Source organism: Amblyomma maculatum, chromosome 1 (assembly GCF_055883805.1).
Source record: "Amblyomma maculatum isolate TAMU_Amacu chromosome 1, ASM5588380v1, whole genome shotgun sequence".
Classification (NCBI taxonomy): domain Eukaryota; kingdom Metazoa; phylum Arthropoda; class Arachnida; order Ixodida; family Ixodidae; genus Amblyomma; species Amblyomma maculatum.
In genome coordinates this window covers 488,659,636-488,680,590 of record NC_139344.1, presented here as the reverse complement: position 1 = coordinate 488,680,590, position 20,955 = coordinate 488,659,636, and the positions used below count along the sequence as shown (strand labels likewise).

General features: G+C 45.7%; 1 protein-coding gene across 2 annotated transcripts in view; it reads left to right on the top strand.

Annotated features, from left to right (window-relative positions):
- Positions 1-20,955, top strand: part of LOC146210160 (uncharacterized) — a 218,211-nt gene that overhangs the window by 173,924 nt on the left and 23,332 nt on the right. Inside the window, exon 3 of one of the 2 annotated variants that reach the window (XM_084587483.1) lies at positions 1,458-1,535. The exons of the other annotated variant lie outside the window; for it this stretch is intronic. Within the exon in view, the coding sequence (XP_084443609.1) occupies positions 1,458-1,535 (78 nt within the window). The remainder of the gene's footprint in view (positions 1-1,457; positions 1,536-20,955) is intronic. 2 annotated transcript variants of the gene reach the window in all.

Below are 20,955 nucleotides of genomic sequence, written 5' to 3'. Positions count from 1 at the left end.
CGGATATATACCTCTCGGGGCTGTCGCTCCAACGGTCTGTATCATGTTATGCGCACTGCTCGAGAAACGAAACGTTTGTTTGTCAGGAAATATGCATGTATTCTTCGAGACGAAAATCATTTGGTTCATTTAGGAAACGCAGACCTCAAATACACATTGTTATGCTGAAGCCAGTACCCCAGGCATGTAACGTTATGTCGAATTTGTTGTCTCTCTAACGAAACCGAAGATGAAAAGGCAACCTGCAGTTCTCACGAGTGTGCCTATAAACACGGAGTACAATGCAACATTTGTAAACAAAGTAACTTATGTGTTACGACGAGACGCACAACTTTCGGTAGTCTATTCCGGTGGACTCTCCGCTGGGCTATCCAAAGTCACTAAAAAACACCTTGTACCCTGCTGCTTTTGAGTCTGGCAACTATGTTGGCTAAATTCCCAAGAATCATTGTGCGCAAGAGAGAGAAGGGAGCGGCGTCAGAGGAGGTTGGCTTGCGGAGGCTGCGCACGCTCCCTCCCAGTTTTTTACTTCCTCCATAGGATAGAGCGAGCGACCGTCATCGCCTTCCTACGGCAACGGCGTTGCCATGGCGATTGCGCGCCATCTGTTAGGCGCGGCGCTGAGCTCAAGGTCAAGCGGCGCGCGGCGCGACGGGCCACGGGCTAATCTGAAGAATGGTTCTACCTAGCGTTGTATTGCTTTCGCAATAAAAAGGCAGCCAATCGTCAGGGCGTTCAAGTGGCCTTTTCCGCTCCACGTAAACTGGCTATTTTGTGCACAATTACTCATAAGGAAAGGTCACAGTGCACGCTTAACCGCGAGACAAAGTTTGTCCCTTTCCCAACGCAAGCTGTGTGTTGCATTCATTTATACAGCTGGGATATCTACTGGACAGACAGTTCGGTGCTTAAATGAAGGACTTCGTATGCAAAAAAGATCTGTGCTTTCCAATGAGGGGGCCAATTGCCAAAACAGTGCCGAAAGCATGACCTCAGGCGGTTGCTTTTGGAAACCATCATTCAGTGGCGCGTTAAAACAGAGTCAATGCGAAATCCTTGAAACATAACATATTATCAGAAATGATCGGAATTGTGTCAGTGAAACGTCTGTGACCTTGTGCGGTTAGTATCTTCAGTTCTTAAGCTTGTTACAGTGCACATAGATAGCATGCTTTGGCGGGTATTTCATTTTCCTCGTGATTGTCATTATATATTTTCTCTTGTCACGTGCGCATCCTTTGCTTCTTCACTGAAGTACATATTTAATGTGAATGTCTTACTAATAAACTCAGTTGTCAGTCCAGCGTTGTGCATTTCTCTATCTGTGTCCTTCCACTGATTTCATTCTTTACCAATATGTACCAACCTCCCACAGTACGGAATGCCTTTTTCTCTTGACCACCATGATGCAGTAGTAGTCAGCCGGCTTGCACGACCAGCCAACCTTCTTTTCGCAGGCACTCTTGCTACCTCGGACGCCGCCGAGCATCGAGCAACAAGGCAGCCTGGCTTGCCAGCTGCACCACCCGAAACAAGTAGGTGGTGGACTGCCAATTGAAATTCTTGCCCACTAGCGACGAACACACTTGCTCGAGCAATGAAGTGCGCGTAAAGTTGAAATAACGAGTACGCATAAGGTCTTCCCTATAGTAAACATGACAGCTTGTTAAAGCCACCTTTTCATTCCGCCACATTTCGGCACTGAGATTCATAACTTTTTTTTCTTGAAAATATTGGGGAGCATGCTGCGATGCGATGCGAAACCTTATCCGCTATTGCTACTAATAGATCCAATTAAAACGTATTCATATTAAACAAGTAATAATTGAATAATTCTGCGAACATTTATTTCATCATCATCATCATCATCATCAGCTTGATTATACCCACTGCAGGGCGAAGGCCTCTCCCATATTTCTACACTTATCCCGGTTCTGAGCTAGCTGCATCCACTTGACCCCTGCGAACTTCTTAATCTCATCCGCCCACCTAACTTTCTGCCGCTCCCTGCTACGCTTTCCTTCCCTTGGAATCCAGTTTGTTACCCTTAGCGACCATCGGTTATCCTCTCTTCGCACTACATGTCCTGCCCATGTCCATTTCTTCTTCTTAATTTACACTAGAATGTCGGTAACTTGAGTTATTTCTCTGACCCACTCTGCACGCTTTCTATCTCTTAATGTTACCCCTACCATTTTTCGTTCCATAGCCCTCTGGGTTGTCCTCAACTTAAGTAAAACTCTCTTGGTTAGCCTCCACGTTTCAGCCCCATAGGTGAGTACAGGCAAGATGCAACTGTTGTATACTTTCCTCTTGAGCGATACCGGTAAGCTGCTAGTCATAATCTGCGAGTGCTTGCCAAATGCGCTCCATCCCAATCTTATTCTTCTTGTTATTTCCTTTTCATGGTCCGGATCAGCGGTTACTACCTGTCCTAAGTAGGCATACTCGCCTACTACTTCCAGTATTTCGCTACCTAATGTAAACTGCTGTTCCTTCCCGAGGCTGTTGAACATTACCTTAGTCTTCTGCATATTGATTTTCAAGCCCACATTTCTACTTTTTCTGTCTAGGTCATCAATCATTATTTGCAATTCATCTCCCGAGTTGCTTAGCAAGGCGATGTCATCAGCAAATCGCAGATTACTGAGGTATTCTCCATCTACCCTTATCCCTAACTGCTCCCATTCCAAATCTCTAAATACTTCCTGTAGACAAGCTGTGAATAGTACTGGGGAGATTGTGTCTCCTTGCCTAACACCTTTCTTTATGGGAATTTTGCTACTTTCTTTATGCAGAACTATGGTTGCTGTGCTGCCACTATATATATCTTCCAGCACTTTCACGTACGGCTCGTCTACCCCCTGATTTCGCAATGCCTGCATCACCGCCGAGGTTTCAACTGAGTCAAATGTTTTTTCGTAATCAATGAATGCTATGTATAAGGGCTGGTTATATTCCGAGCATTTTTCTATCACCTGATTGATGGTATGGATATGATCGATAGTAGAGTACCGTTTCCGAAACCCTGCTTGATCCTTTGCTTGATTGCAGTCTAAGGTTGTCCTGATTCTATTAGCGATTACCTTAGTAAATACCTTATACGTAACAGAACGTCAGCTGATTGGTCTGTAATTTTTAAGGTCCTTAGAGTCTCTTTTCTTGTGAATGAGGATAATGTTTGCATTCTTCCATGGTTCCGGTACCGTCGATGACACCAGGCACTGCGTATACAGGGTGGCTAGTTTTTCTAGCACGATATCCCCCCCGTCCTTCAGCAAATCTGTAGTTATCTGATCCTCTCCAGCTGATTTCCCCCTTTTCATAGTTTCTAGTGCTTTCTTGACCTCGTCCTTCGTCACTGGTGGAACATCTGACTGTTTTTCCCTACCGCCAATCTCATTACGGTCCTGACTACTTTGGCTACTGTAAAGATCTGTATAGAACTCTTCGGCTACTTTGACTATCTTGCCCATACTAGTGATGACTTTGCCCGCCTTGTCCCTTATCGCATACATCTGGTTTTTCCCTATGCCCAATTTCTTCTTTACCGCTTTAAGGCTTCCCCCGTTCTTTACAGCATGCTCAATTTTCTCCATGTTATACTTCCTTATATCGGCCACCTTGCGCTTATTGATTAGCTTTGATATCTCGGCCAATTCGATCCGGTCTGTTGGATTGGAAGCTTTCATACTCTGGCGTTTCTTAATCAAATATTTCGTCTCCTTAGACAGCTTACCGGTATCCTCTCTAACTATCCTACCGCCTACTTCTACCGCGCACTCAGTAATAATATCTCTGAAATTATTGTTCCTTGCCTCTAGGGTAATGTCACCATCCTCAGTTAGAGCTGAATACCTATTTTGTAGCGAGATCCTGAACTCTTCCGCCCTCCCCCTCACCGCTAATTCGTTGATCGCTTTCTTTCTTACTAATCTGTTGCGTTCCTTCTTCAGATTTAGGCTAATTCGAGACCTCACCATCCTGTGGTCACTGCATCGCACTTTCCCGATTACCTCTACATCCTGCACAATGGCGGGGGTTGAACACATTATGAAGTCGATTTCATTTTTAGTCTCTCCGTTAGGACTTTTCCATGTCCATTTCCGGTTCTTCCGTTTGTTGAAGAAAGTATTCATGATTCAGAAGTTATTGCGATCTGCAAACTCAACTAGTAACTCCCCCCTGCCATTCCTAGAACCAATTCCAGTCACCTACTGCCTTGTCTCCTGCCTGTTTTTTCCCTACCTTGGCATTTATTTACGAACATGCATTTATTTCCGCGCGTTAAATTCTTAAACTAGTGTCTTTTTAGGGCGGACACAAAATTTGAGGTTGATTTGAGATTCCACGGAGCGTTATTCCATATATGAACTTCGACGAAAGATACAAAAGTCCATACCGAAACGTATCAGGCTCCTTCTTTTCCTCTACGGTCGCCATTTATAGGGTTGTTCAGATTCTGCCACCAGGCTACACCACCAATCCATAGCTGAGGAATTTAGTGCCCAGTGGCCTAGTCCTCCTGCGCTGCCTGAAGGCTTTGTTTTTTTTTTGTTGCTGCATGGGCTTTCGAAGCGTTTTGTGGCTTCACAGCGAAGATCAGCAAAAAAGGTAAGGGCTTTTGTCCCCGCCCTGCGCAGCATGGGTTGCCTCATTGAGCTCCTTTTTCCTTCACCCCAACGCACCGCTACTTCAAATACGCGCCCCGGAACTGTGGCAAGAGCCTTCCATCTCCTGCCTAGTTTCTACTGTAGAAACACGAACCCGATTGCTCCTCTCCGCCGTGCGTGAGGAGATTGAACTAGAATGCAGTACGCTAGCTTGCCTAAACACAAATAAAATAGGGTGTCAACATGATTGCACAGTGAAAATTTAGTACCAGTGAAAATGAAAAGTGGATGCCAAAAATGGAACAGTGGCTATATCATGCAAATATTTTGCTTGTGTTTCATGCATATAATTGTGCAGGCTTCGTTAATCCCAGGTAGCACAGAATGTGGGGCCCCAGTAGGTCCGATGTAGGCAAGTGGGGCTGGGGCAACCATCATAAAACCTGCATCGGTCCCCGATGGGGCAAATGTGGGCAAGCCCCATTTGGGCTTACCCCTGCTCCTCCTGCATGGGTCCCATAGCGGCGTTTCTTGGGCTAATGCAGAGCACATTCCTGCATCCAGACCACAAGGGTCCCTTGCCGGATATTTCAGGGCAATCCAACCTAAATGTGGGCTTTTTATGGGAGAGCCCTCATAGATCCGAAGTGAGGCCGCCCCCATTAAATCTTTGTGGGACCAACATCGGCCGTAGTGGGGCAAGAAAACGGACATACCCACATGCTGCCCAAATCGGCCCCTTGTAGGTTACTTGAGGGCAGGTGAAATATGAATAAGGGCTCAATTTGGGCAAGCCCTCGTGAAGCCCAAATGAGGCAGCCTTAGCTAAACCGCTTTAGGTCCCACATAGTCTGTAATGGGGCTGGAAGGCGGGCGTGCCCGCATGGTACCAAAATCGGTCCTTTGTGGGGGCTTTGAAGGCCCGTGCAACAACAGGTGGGCTCTAGGTTCAAAAACAACGTCCAGCCCATTGGGGCTGCCCACATAAAACTGCTTTATATCCCACATGGGCCGTAATGGGGCTGGAAGGCGGGAGGGCCCGCATGATACCAAAATTGGTCCCTTGTGGGGAATTTGAAGGCACGTGCAACAGCAAGTGGGCTTTAGGTTCAAAACCAACACCCAGCCCAATTGGGGCTGCCCACACAAAACCGCTGTAGGTCCCACATCGGCCGTAATGGGGCTAGAAGGCGTGCGTGCAATTGCGTAATCATTGTTTCTAACTTTTATTTGCATTAGATGTTGCCCTAAATTATCGTTATAGATGATTTGTATAACAGTTGTGGCCATGTTTAGTCGATTAGAAATTTACATGGCTTTAGTTCTCGCGCTCGGGCAAATTGCGCTACAAATACTAAAACAAACTGATTGCTAACTGTTGCCTCTTATGTGGTTGCTTTGGACAGCCTGCAAATCGCAGTACAATATTACTGTTCAGAACACACATCTCCATAGCCTGAACAAGATGTACATGAAGCCATTTCGGCTAGATGAATGTTATGAATTATTGTAAAATTTAATATTGCGGCTGTTTAGAAAGTGCAGACATGTATAAAGTAATTACTTAATTATGTGCCTAAATATTGATTGGGAAAACTTGGACTAGGGCTTTCCATCAATTTCCTACGTCGGACCCCTATGAGAATAATGTGGGCAAGCCCAAGTGTGGCTACCGCTATAGAACCCGCATTGGTCCTATGTCATTTTCTGAGGGGCTAACTGAAATAAAAAAAAAAATGTTCCTCCAAAGCGGCTGCCCAAATCGGTCCAAAGTAGGACCATCGCGGGGAATTGGCGGGATGTGCCCTTTTAACAATGTCGGAAAAATGTGGGCAGCCCCGCAAGGGCTGCCTGCATCGGCCCCTAGTGGGGCCAATTGGGGCTTTGTCGACAGCCCGCTTCGGGCCTACGTCGGCCCCTCTTGCAGCACCCACATTGAGCCCACCGGGGCTGTCCTGCATTGCCTACATCGGGCCCACCGGGGCCCACCCTTCATAGCCCACTTTGTGCTACCTGGGATGTACCTTAAATGAAGTCGGGGCCTGTCTTGTTGAAAACGTTTTCTTTCTATTCTTCGTGTCCGTGTGTTCTTTGTGTCGCAGCAGCTTTGCTGACGCCGACCGGTGCTACTACCATCGACGCTTCGGGGACAGACTACGACAATGCCGACCACCCTGCTCCGCTGGACACAAGCAAAACTCCAACGGCAGCTCGTAGACACAGCTGCGAGCTGCTAACCTGGAGGCCCTCGCATTGTCGTGGCCGACCAAATTACAAGCAGCGGTTCTTTGTCGACGGTGGTTCTAACATCTGCTGCTACCCACAAGCCCATCTTCAAGGTACCCGTCCTCCTACGTCATTCCAGCTCATCGCGGCAAACTGGTCCGCAATTGACTTACGGCTTGCTGCACCTGCACGTCCAGCGTAAAAACCTACACCGTGGCCTTCATTTTGTCATCGCCAATGTCATCGAGCCAATCATCGGTTTAGACATTGTGGCGCACTACAATTTCCTTCCGGACTGCCGCCGCGACCGTCTCGTCGACCCGACAACGGGACATTATTCGTGAGGACAGCAAACGACTACCAACCAGACAAACATAAAAGTACTGGGTGTTAAAAATCATTCACAGTACCACGCCATCCTCGCCGAATTGCCCGATTTGACGCGCCCTAGCGGTTTGCCACGTGATGTGCAGCACACCATTGTGCACTACATTCGGATAACTTCAGGCCCCCCGGTGTTTGCCGTGCACGTCGCCCTGCCCCGGACCACATCACATAGCCAAAGCAGAGTTCAAAGCCATGCTCCATGAATGAACAGCCCGCCGCTCCGATGACCCATGCGCGTCGCCACTTCACCTTGTCCAGAAGAAGACTGAACACTGGTGGCCCTCCAGGGACTACCGTGCCCTTAACACCGGCGCCATACTGGACAGTTACCCCGTTCACCTTATACAGGACCACATTTATGGCTGCTACGTTTTCTCCGTGTGAAGGCCTACACGCAGATAGTCATCAACCCGGAAGACGTCTCAAAAACCGCAATCATTACCCTTTCGGCTGGTTCGAGTTTCTATTCATGAGCTTTGGCCTAAGTGACGCTGCAAGAACATTTCAACGCTTCATCGCCCGAAGTCGACCGCAGCCTCGACTTCTGCTTCGTCTATCTTGACGACATATTGGCCTTTTCACATAACACTCAGGAACACTACACGCACCTTCCACTTTTCGAACGCCTCGATGACCGCGGCCTACTCGTCAATGTTCCAAACAGCATCCTCGGCGCTTCAGTCGTCCGATTCCTCGGCCATTAACTTTCATCAGAGGGAATTCGACCTTTGCCTCAACCATGTCACATCAGCAAAATTACCACAACCCACCACCACAAAAGACCTTCGCCGCTTCCTCGGCATGCTGAACGTTTACAGGCCTTTCTTTCCACACATAGCGACAAACAGGCTCCCCTTCATGATGATTTGGCTCGCCTACGAGGACACCGACCCGTCACGTGGACACCGGCTTTAATGCAACTTTTCGAAGAATGCAAAGCTACTCTCTGTACCGCCACCCTTCTCTCCCATCCCGTGCCAGACGCTCCCTTGGGACTCTTCACGGGTGCCTATAACTTTGCCGTCGTGCCACCCTTATGCAACGCGTAGACAACACCTGGCATCCCTTGAGTTCTTCAAGAAACTCAGCTCAGAAAATGACCCCTTCTGCGTCCTTTCCCACCAACAAAACCAGAACCCCCGCCCTTTCGAGTTCGCCAGCTTACTAAAGAGAACATCTGGCGATATACGAAACAGCTCAACACTTTTGCACATTCTCGAAGCACAGCACTGCTTATCTGCACCGACCATAAATCTCTGACCGGCGCCTTCTCTCAACGCTGCGACGAACTCTCGCCGGTCCAGCAGAACCAGCTCTCGTTCATTGCCTAGTTTACCACTGATACCATGTCAGCGGGAAGGATAACGTGGTCGCCGACGTGCTTTGACGTGTGGCAGTTATCAGCTCTTCGGAGATAACAGCTGATGTCCTCGCCGGGGCTCAGACTACAGACATGAACTGCAAAAACTCTGAAGGACGGGTCCGATCACTACAACTGCAAATACCCATACTTGGATCGACACCTTGATATCAGAGGGCCATTTTCCGAGGCTCAGACAACGAACGTCAAACTGCAAGAACTTCTTAAGGCGGGTCCTCACTACAGGTACAACGAGTCCCCATACCTTGATCGACGACTATCTACTGCAACATGTCAACAGCGCGAAGCAGGCCTTAGGCGCCCCTTTCCCATCGCCGTGGCCTCTTCAACCAGCTGCATACTCTCAGCCATCCCGGCATACACGCCTGTACACGGCTCGTGGCCGACTGCTGTCTGGCACTCCATACATCGCGATTGCCACACCTGAGCGCGTAACTGCATTCAATGCCAGCACGCCAGTCACCGGGCATGTCACTTCACCGCTCGGAGTATTTCCCCAGCTTTCTTGTCAGTTTCAACACGTCCACCTTGATATCATAGGGTCCTTTCCCCACGCTGGACCCTATCGCTACTGCCTCACCGCCATCGATGTGTTCTGTATTGCATTCCTTGTTGCATTTGTTGCATTTTTATGTTGGGATTCGTTGTTCAGCAGAAACGACATCCCACAAAATACGTAATATTTTAAATACTCCTAACTGCATGAACTGGGTTATTGGTTTCATTCGGCCCTGGTTTCCAACCGATGCCTGCCATTATGTGAAAATAAGGGGCTGGGGGTGGTCAAGAGCGGCAGCTTTGATACCGCGCTACCTCCAGAAGAGATATACTTCTTGTAACAAGATAATTTTAATGTATTGCTTTATTGTGCTCTCAAGTCAAGATGGCCATTATGTTGCCCATTTGCAGTAAAGATGTTTCCTGGATCATCGGCACCCAAGAGAGGAATTCAGAATCGAAAACCACTATCTCTGTTGGCATTGTGAAGCTTCACTACTCTGTGCCCCATGATCAGCTATTTGAGGCAGTGTGGGACTTCATCGAGGATTCTGGTGCAGTCTAGTTCCAAAATGTATGTGGATGCTCTGTGGGTGGTTTTCTGAAACTGGTGCAAGTTCTGTGTTGCATTCCTTTATATAGCGGGAATATGTACTGGACAGACAGTTCGGTGCTTAAATGCCAGACTTCGTGAGCATGAAACATCTGTGTTTGCCTATGAGACGGCCAGCTGCCAAAACAGTGCCGAAAGCATAAATGCAGGCCGTTGCTTTTGGAAACAATCATTCTGTGGCGGGGTAAAACAATGAGTCAATGCGAAATCCTTGAAACATATATTATCAAAATTGATCAGAATTGTGTCAGTGAAACGTCTGTGACCCTATGCGATTAGTAATTTCAGTTCGTAAGCTCTTTACAGTGCACACAGATAGCATGCTTCTCCGGTTATTTCATTTTCCTCGTGATTATCATTGTATTTTTTCTCTTGTCACGTGCGCATCCGTTGCTTCTTTGCAGAAGGATATATATGAATGCGAATTTCGTACGAATAAATTACGAATGGGTCTAGCATTCTCCTGCGTGCCTCTCTCTGTGTGCGTCCTTCCGCTGGTTTCAGTCTTTACCAATATGTGCCAACTTCCCAGCTTTCCAGTCTACGGAATGGCTTTTTTCTCTTCATTTGTATTTTTGTGATGGCCGCCATGATACAGTATTAGTCAGCCGGCTTGCACGACCCTTCAACCTTCCCTTCGCAGCCACTCTTGCTCCCTCGGGCGCAGCCGAGCATCGAGCAGCAAGGCAGCCTGTCTTACCAGCTGCACCACCCGAAACAAGTAGGTGGCGGACTGCCAATTGGAATTCTCGCCCACAATCGACGAACGTACTTGCTCAGGCATTGAAGTGCGCGTAAAGTTAAAATCACGAGTACGCATAAGGTCTGCCCTAATAGTAAACACGACAGCTTCGCGAAAGCCACCTTTTCATTCCGCAACATTTGTGCATTGAGATTCAGAATTTTTTTTCTCGCAAATGTTGGGGAACATGTTGAGAAGCGATGCGAAACCTTAGCCGCTCTGGCTACTGGTGGATCAGATTAAAACGTATTCATATTAAACAAGTAATAATTGAATAATTCTGCGAACAATTATTTACGAACATGCATTTACTTCCGCGCATGAAATTCTTTCATCGGTGTGTTTTTAGTGCGGATACAAAATTCGAGGTATATTTGAGATTACACAGAGCGTTATTCCATATCTGAACTTCGACGAAAGAGAAAAGTCCATACCCCAAAGTATCGGATGCCTTCCTTTCCCCAAAACCTAACTTGAGGTGGCGGTTCTACGGTCGCCATCTCTAGGGTAGTTCAGATTCTGCCACCAGGCTACATCACCAGTTCATGGCTGAGCAATGCAGTGCCAAGTGGCCCTGTCCTCTTGACCTGCGCTGTCTGAAATTTTTTCTTTTGTGGTTGCGTGGTCTTCTGATGTTTTTTTTGTGGCTTCACTGCAAAGTCCAGCAGAGAAGGGAAGGCTTTTGTTTCGTCCTCCACAGCATGGGTCGCCTCATTCATCTCCTTTCTTCACCTCAACGCCCCGCTACATCAAACAATAGACGCCCCGGAACTGTGACAAGAGCCTTCCATCTCCTGGCTAGTTCCGCTTTAGACCCACGAACCCTATTGCTCCTTTTCGCCGTGCGTGAAGAGATTGAACTGCAATGCAGTACGCTAGTGTGCCTAAACAAAAATAAGTGTCAACATGATTGCACAATGCAAATTTGGTACCAATGAAAGTGAAAAGTGGATGCCAAAAATGTAACAGTGGCGATATCATGCAAATAATTTGTTTGTGTATCATGCATATGTTTATGCAGGCATCGTCAATGAACGTTAAATTAAATCGGCGCCTGTCTTGTTGGAATCATTTACTTTCTATTTTTCGTGTATGTGTGTTCTTTCTTTGTGTCCGGGTGTTTTTTTACCGTTAACAAAATGATTCCAGCAAGCAATTACCAACTAGCTCATCTTGAAGTTTAAATGAAGCCTGTCTAGTGTTCTTGTTATCCTTGCTTGTGTTTAGTGTTTTTCAATTGCGTGATCAATACCCAGGTTTAGACTAGGGTGGCCCTATCAATTAGGGGGATAGGGTAATAGGGGGACGCAAGTACTCATGCCCAGAATGATTACCGCACCCCTCGCCTGATACCTTATTCCCCTAAGCGGTAGGGGCACCTATTCTAAAGCTCCCTATTGTTGATGACATAGATATAGCAGGGACCAGAACACTCCTGGATTCGATTGTAAGCTGCCAGCTGTTACACTCAACAATAAATTGCTCTTTTATCAACGCTATTACATAACGGAAATATAGCTATAATTAGCTGAACTTCAGTCAACAGTCGTCCTTGCTTGTTTTTTCTTCGTGCCTGTCCAACCTTGGAAACTAGAGTTGGTAAGCAACAAAATGCAAATACGTGGAGGCTTGCCAATTTATTTTGTCCTCTTGAGAAGATCGATATTTGACAGACAAGGAATCCACTGAGAGGCTATGTTAAGTACCGTGCAGGCTGCTGGCATGTGCTCATGTTCACTTCGGCACTGAAGAGGAGGATTCACACTAATGGATGGATGGTAAAACATTTACTTCCATCGGCTTTAAGAGGTGAGGGTTCAGTTTGTGTGCCGCGCCAGATGGCCGCCAGTTGCGTACTCTGGGTGATGTCTTCGTCACATTCAGTTCGGGTCCGAGCTGCGCAGCACGGCCTTCCCGAGATAATCGTCGGCTGGCGGATAGGCCCCATGTAACGTGGTCTAAAGTGGCGTCGACGCCACACTCTTTGCGTTTGGGGTCAACGTGCTCTTTGAATATATACGAATATACATTGCGGAAAGATAGGCAGCTGATTTTTAGCTGGCACCAGATTACCTCCTGGACGCTCATCGATCACCATTCCTATTTGCTGCCCCTCTGCACCTAATGGCGCTGTCGTTTTCACCCCATCCGAAAGCTTCACATTTCGTTGGACACTGCTTCTACCAGTGCTCTTAATTGGGCTAGTTGGTCAACTAATTCAGACCTGGTGCTAGCGCACAAGAACCACATACACTGAAGGTAGGACAGGACACACAAGCGTGTGCCTGTCCCCTATCTTCAGTGCGTGTGTTTCGTTTGCGCTAGCACAATGTGCACACTGCTTCTACCCTCCGCTGTGCTCACTGTTCAAGACGGCTGCAGTCTAATTCAGGGCATCAAACCTTTACTGTGTCCCTCCTCGTTTCTTCAGGGTGAGGGTCTTGGTCATATACAGCACACGATGCATTGATTGTTGCACTGACTCGTCCTCTCGTCCTGTCCACACTCTCATTTTGTCTTAGTCTACTGCTTCCACCACCGCCCGTCTTTTGAGGTTCTGTCGACGCAAGCCTCGCCTCAGCACAGCACGCCAAGCTTCTTCACTTACTGGACAAGTATCGCTTTTTGTTCGACATTTTAAAAACTCGGCCGCAAGTCTGCCGTCACCCACGAGATTGCTGCCGGTACCCACAAGCCACTGCGTCAACGCCCATACCGTGTCTTGGCCGCTGAAGACCAAGTGAACGACGTACTTCGGCGGGGTATCATTCAACTTTCCAGAAGTTTGTGGGCCTCGCCTGTAGTTCTTGTAAAGAAATATGACAGAATACGATTTTGCATCGATTACCGGTGCCTTAACATCAGCAGCAAAGACGTTCATCCGCTACCTCGACTGCTTGCAAGGAGCTGAATTTTGTTCGTCTTTAGACCTGCGAACAGGAAATAGGCAAGTCCCTCTGGGGGATGCTACGCGAGCCCAGACCAGCTTTGTAACACGTGATGGCCTATACGAAACTCACTTCATGTCATTCGGACATTGTAATCTGCCGGCCACTTCTGAGTACATGATGAATTCCATTCACCATGACCTGGAACGGAAGACTTGTCTCTTCTATTTAGATGACATTGTATCATCTTGAGAATTTGAGAGCTACCTTCTCCATCGGAGTGCGTGTTAAACTGTTAGAAACTGGCCGGGTTGCAACTTAATCTGAAGAAATGTCGCTTTAGCGCTCGCAAACTCACGATTTGAGAGGACACCGTCTCCAAGGACGGAGTACTTCTTGATCCTTCCAAACTTCGCGCCCTCGCCGAGTTTCTGAAACCTTCAACCATAAAGGTACTCCTCAGCTTTCTCGGCCTATTTCCGACGTTCGCAATTTAGTCACTATAATCGCGCCTCTGACAAACCTCCTGCGTGGTAATAACGACAAGAGCGGTTAAAAGCTTCAGACACCGCTTTCACAAACCTGCGCCATCTGCTCTTTTCACCTGCCTACGGCATTTAGATCCAACTGATCCCACAGATGACAGTGGCGTTGACCTTGGCGCTATTCTTACGCAACCTAGATACTATATTTATCTGATCCTCGCCAGTTACTTCCCCCGTTACGTACGTCATAAAGCTTTCCTAACGTCATCCATTATCGCTTGCGATGGCGGAATGATTGATTGCTGTTCACTACTGCCGATCGCATTATGGTCCTTAGTGTTTTTGCTAAAGAACTGCTCGGCTACTTTGAGTATTGTGTCCATATTATTGACCACTCTGCTCGCTTTGTCCCTTAAGGCATATATCTGATTTTTGCCTGTGCCAATTTCTTCTTGACCGCTGTAAGCCTGCCACCATTCTTTAGAGCATTTTTTTCTCCATGTTATATTTCCTCCTGCCGGATAATTTACACCCATTGATTAGCTTTGACAAGCTGTTCCAGTTCTTTCCACAAAGCTGGGTGGAAGTTATTCATACGTTCGCGTTCCTAATAAAATCTCACCTTCTTACAAAATTTCCCTCTTATTCTCTCTAATCTACCACCTACTGAGGCCGCGCTCTCACTAATGGTATCTCTGCAGGTATCGTTCATAGCTATTGCACTAAGGCAGCCTTTATCGGTTAAGGCTGAATATTTGCTCAGTAGCGAGATCCTGAATTCTTCTAACTTCCCTCGCAGCTCTAATTCTTTGGTAATTTTTTCTTTCATTTAAAATTCGAATTCCAAGGGGACGTTCCCATCCTGTGGTGCATAATTCCAGGGTTAGAACAAAGTGTTAAGTAAATTTCATTCTTGGTGTGCCTAGCTGTTAGGGCTCCTCCATGTCCATTTCCGGTTCTTATTTTGCTGAAGAAGGTATGATTCTTAAGGTATTGTGCTCTCCAAACTCGAACTAAACTACTAATTTCCATATCCTATATCTGGAACGAATGCCATACTCACCCACTGCCTGGTCTCCCGCCCATCATTATTGATACTGTCGCCTATCATTATACTATACTGTTTTCACTTTCCCCATTGCAGATTCTATATCTTTCTAGGAGCTTTCGACTGCCTGGTCATCATTACTACACGTAGGCGCGAAGGCCTCTACAATAACCTTCAGTTTACACCGCTTATTAGGCTTAACTACAAAGTCTACCACCCGCTCATTATTTCTGTAGAATTCGTCTATATTACCACATATATAACCATCATCAGCCTGACTATACCTACTGCAGGGCCAAGGTCTCTCCGATATTCCTAAAAAAAACCCGGTCCTGTGCTAGCTGCATCCACTTGACCCCTGCGAACTTCTTAACCTTATTTGCCCACCTAACTTTCTACTGCCCCCTGCTACGCTTTCCTTCCCTTGGAATCCAATTTGTTACCCTAAGCGACCATCGGTTGTCCTCTCTTTGCACTACATGCCCTGCCCATGCCTATTTCTTCGTAATTTCGACTAGACTTTCAGTAACTTGAAATTTTTTTCTTACCCACTCAATAACACAATACATACCCGCCCTTCAATACGTATATGTTTCATGTGATCTTCCAACCTTACTAAGCAGCATGACATCCCATTTCATGCCTGATGATTCCTCGAAGAAGACTGCTAAAAGGTCCTAGTTTTAGACCAGGGTCAGGTTCCAGTGGCGGCCTGTCTGGAGCCAGACATTCTTAGCCCCCTTCGCTGCACTACAGTTCAGACCACAGTCGTGGTCAATTTCTTGGCAGCCACTGGTGATTGAGGGACGGGGGTTTGTGGGGTAGGGGGAGGTTGGGACCAGTTACTACGACAGGAAAGCCAAATCCTGTTCTGTTTAGGGAATACATTCCTGGTAGTGTCCACCTGCATCAGGTCGCACTCCATACCTGTTTATGCAATCCAATCAACATTCGGATTTTTTAATCCGTTAGGGAATTGCGCGGCACCACGATTCGAACCATGGCTCTCTCGCACGCGTGGCGGATGCTCTGCCTCTACGCCACCGCTGCAGGTGTGTTATATTTATTTATTTATTTATTTGATCATACTGCAGACCCAGTGAAGGGTCCTGGCAGGAGGGGCAACAATTCCAAAAGAAAACAGAAAAGCATAAAGTGCAAAAGCATGAACATAAAATTTACACAAGTACAAGCAAGACAGCAAATCAATGCACGGCCTTTTCTAAGGAATCAAAGTCCCGAAGGGATGATAATGGCAGGTTATTCCATTCGTTTATGGTGCGCGGGATAAAAGAAAAATTGAAAATGTTAGTTCTGGCAAAGTAAGGTGTTAGTGATTCGGTGTGCGTATTTCTTGTTGCCCTAGACGATGCCGCTTTAAGATACAAATCAGGAGCCATTGATAATTTATTATTTTTAGTAGAAAGAGGAATTTTAGCCTGTGTATTCTGCGCCGAGATTCAAGGAACTGTATGTTATGTTTAAGCATTAGGGTAGATGGTGAGTCAATGCTGCGATATTTAGAAAATATAAACCGAACAGCCTTGCGTTGAATTCTTTCGAGAACATTAATGTTAGTTTTAGTGTGTGGATCCCAAACAGTGCACGCGTACTCAAGTTTAGGTTTAATCATGGTGTTATATGCTAGCTGTTTGACGTCGGAAGGAGCTTGTTTTAACTTATGTCTAAGAAAACAAAGGTTGCGGAAAGAAGATGAGCATACAGTGTCAATATGTTTGTTCCAGCTTAGTTTATTCGTTAGTGTTACACCAAGGTATCTGTAATCTTCGACTTCTGAAAGGTTCCGGGTGTCTTTTTGTTCGTAATCCGCATAAATACTGTCTTGTCAGCATTTAATTCCATTCCCCATTTATTACACCATTCGCTAATACTATATAAGTTAGAATTAAGTAAAATCTGGTCGCCTCGAACATTAATTTCATTATACAATGCACAATCATCGGCAAAAAATCTAATTTGAACAGGGTGAGTAATGACGTCGGTAATATCATTAATATAGATAAGAAAGAGTAGTGGCCCAAGGACACTGCCCTGCGGGACGCCGGAGGTTACTGGAAGTTGGCTGGAACAGTGACCATCGATACTGACATATTGAAATCGGTTGGATAAATAAGCTCAAAACCCAGTTAATAATAAATGAAGGGAGACCAATTGTTTCTAGTTTATGGATAAGTTTACTGTGCGGAACTAAATCAAAGGCTTTCTTAAAATCTAGAAATATGATGTCTACTTGGCCGGAATGGTCAAGAACCTGAGCAAAATCGTGAATGACAGATGTAAGCTGGGTGGTTGTGGAAAAGCCTTTCCGAAATCCATGCTGGAATGGCGATAATATGTTGTTGTCGTCAAGAAAGGTATGTAGTTAGCTATAATATGTTCAAGAAGTTTGCAGCATGAAGAGGTCAACGATATGGGGCGATAATTATTAAACAATGCGGCATCACCTTTCTTATGTATGGGTACTACACGGGCAACCCTCCAGTCAGAAGGCAGACTTGAAGATAAGAGAGAAGCTCGAAAAATGATCGTAAGAAAGTGAGAAATCATTTCAGCATAACGATGTAAAAAAGAATTAGGTAAATTATCAGGGCCAGGACTTGCTTTTGTTTTAAGATTCAACAACGTTGCAAACACACCAGGTTGGGACACAAGATAATGTATGGGCTGTGAACAAGAAACAGGATTTACAAAATTATCTGCAGGTGTGGAAAACACGCTGTGAAAATGTAAATTAAACTTTTCAGCAATATCTCTCTTGTTTCTGAGCAGCGCCCCCTCGTGCCTCATCGAAGGTAGGAATTTCTTCTGTTTGCTGAGAAAATTCCAGAATTTCTGTGGGGCATTATGTATAAACTTCGGCAAAATAGTTTGAAAGTAATGGCGCTTAGCCGCTGCTACTGCTTTAGTCAAAGAAACCTGCTTCATTTCGATGGTGCTGCGGGGAACACGTGCTCTTCTTAAGCGTTTGAGTCTTCTTTTTTGATGCAAGATATCCCGCGTAATCCAGGAATTAGATTTGCCAGTTCTCTTTATTCTTGATGGAATAAATTTATTGACACAATGTGTGGCCATGTGTTTAAATTTAGACCACAGAACAGACGGGTCACTTCCTCAGTACAGCGAAGCGCTCAAAATCACAAGGACGAGGAGGGAACAGGACAATAGCTACCTTATCGAAAATCCCACCGTAGATTACCATAAAACCACCATCGTTTTGTGGTGGGTTTATGGTATTTAGAGTGGAAAAACGGTGGCCATGGTGTTTTTTTCGTGTCCATGATGGGCATGCTTTATGGTGGTCAATCTCGACCACCATACTGCCCACATCATAACCACCGAAAAATAACCATGGCCACCATTTTCCACCCTAACCACCAAAAATTTATTGTCCTGTTCCCTCCTCGTCCTTGTGATTTTGACCGCTTCGCTGTATGGACGATGAACCAACACGCCCAAACATTTTCCCTTCTGGGGTCACTTCCTTCAAAGCTGCTAAGACACAGATCTAAATAATCTAGCACGCTCTCATCCCTGGCACGCGAGAAATCTTTTACAAGTACGGTTTTCGACTGTCCGGCAAGTTTATCAGCAACAAAATCGCAAGCAAAATACACCATCATATGATCAGACAATCCTTTATGGATCGAAACAGTAAATGTTTCAAGAGAACGGCTCACAAAAATCAAGTCAAGAACGGAATTAGATGAACCATGAATACGTGTAGCTTGTCGTACTATTTGTTTTAAATTGTTACATAGCATGATATCAAACAAATGGCCAGAATGTGCGCAGTGACGTGAGACCGCAGAAGCTAGATCCCAATTGATACCGGGTAAGTTAAAATCACCAACGAGAAATATGTTATTTTGTTTGAAGGATGACATGTGTTCCGGCAAATCGCGTAAGAACTTAAAAGGAGAATCTGGAGCACGGTAAACCGCGACTAGAAGGATGGAACGGCCCCGAAAAAGTAGCTTAAGCGAGATGCTTTCGTGATCATCGATTTGTCGCTTGTCCTACTATTTGTTTTAAATTGTTACACAGCATGATATCAAACAAATGGCCAGGATGTGCGCAGTGACGTGAGACCGCAGAAGCTAGATCCCAATTGATACCGGGTAAGTTAAAATCACCAACGAGAAATATGTTATTTTGTTTGAAGGATGACATGTGTTCCGGCAAATCGCGTAAGAACTTAAAAGGAGAATCTGGAGCACGGTAAACCGCGACTAGAAGGATGGAACGGCCCCGAAAAAGTAGCTTAAGCGAGATGCTTTCGTGATCATCGATTTGTCGCTTGTCCTACTATTTGTTTTAAATTGTTACACAGCATGATATCAAACAAATGGCCAGGATGTGCGCAGTGAAGTGAGACCGCAGAAGCTAGATCCCAATTGATACCGGGTAAGTTAAAATCACCAACGAGAAATATGTTATTTTGTTTGAAGGATGACATGTGTTCCGACAAATCGCGTAAGAAGGAGAATCTGGAGCACGGTAAACCGCGACTAGAAGGATGGAACGGCCCTGAAAAAGTAGCTTAAGCGAGATGCTTTCGTGATCATCGATTTGTCGCTTGTCCTACTATTTGTTTTAAATTGTTACACAGCATGATATCAAACAAATGGCCAGGATGTGCGCAGTGACGTGAGACCGCAGAAGCTAGATCCCAATTGATACCGGGTAAGTTAAAATCACCAACGAGAAATATGTTATTTTGTTTGAAGGATGACATGTGTTCCGACAAATGGCGTAAGAAGGAGAATCTGGAGCACGGTAAACCGCGACTAGAAGGATGGAACGGCCCCGAAAAAGTAGCTTAAGCGAGATGCTTTCGTGATCATCGATTTGTCGAGTAAAAGACGTCTGAATATTGTTTTTAACGAGGACCGCCACTCCCCCACCTCTTGATAATCTGTCACGGCGAAATACTTGATAAGATGGGGGGGGAAATGTCTTTATTTTCCATTTCCTCGCGTAGCCACGTCTCCATGATGACAACAACATGCGGATTGTAACCAAGAACAATAGATTCAAGCTGTTTGCTTTTTTTGACAATGCTGCGCGCATTTATGTTTAGAAGTCTGAATTCTTTTTTTATCTGCTCACTGTGTCAGTCATTCTGTCGTGTACGTTGCGATGGCAGTTTCGCCCTTGTGCTTGTGATGTCATCCCATGAAAACATTTGGCCCGCCACGACCAATTTATCACTCACCAATTTAACTTGCATTTTTTTGTCCCTTTCTGCTTTGGCACTCTCCCATAAAAGTTTTCGTTTCCTAAGAGTTTCTTTCGAATAGTCGTTTTGAATAGACACATTGTTTCCTTTGAGCTTGTATGCGTTTTTAAGGACTGCCTGTTTTTCGTTATAGTCTTGAAAAAATATTACTACAGGCCTGTTGTCACTGCTTTTTCCTAAAGGATGAATTCTTCCCACAGAAGAGCAATGGACATCAAGCGTTTCAGAAAAGATTTCAGTCAGGACCTTCTGTTTTAGGTCAGATTCTGTCTCATTTGGCTCCTCACATACTCCGAAAACGACCAAGTTGGAACGCCTACTGTAATCTTCCATATGAACCAGTTTTGATTTTAATTCTGTGGAATACTGCGCTACTTGATATACAGAGACAAATTCCACAGAATGATCAACCAACTGGCCCCCGTGTTTGCATTTTTGATTTTAAGTCTTGAATAGCGCGTTCCATGTGATCAATTCGCTCAGTTTGTTTTTCGAAATCAGCAAAGCGCGTACTTAAGTCAGATATTGTTTTCTCTAAATTCCCTTGCTGCGCTCTGAGGGCTACATTCTCGGCCTTTAACTTAGTATATGCTGTGACTAACCGCATTAGTAGTTCTGAAGCGTTTTCATTGGAATGATCGGGTCCATGGTTTGATTCAAGCGTGCAAACACAAAACACATCTTTGACAATGCTAACGCAGCGCTGTGGGCACGGCAGGACCAAAAGTTCGGGGCAGTCACTTCAAAATGTAGTGGAATAACCACCAACCTGTGCAAAGCAGAAGAACGAAGCATAAGGCACCATGCCTAGGCG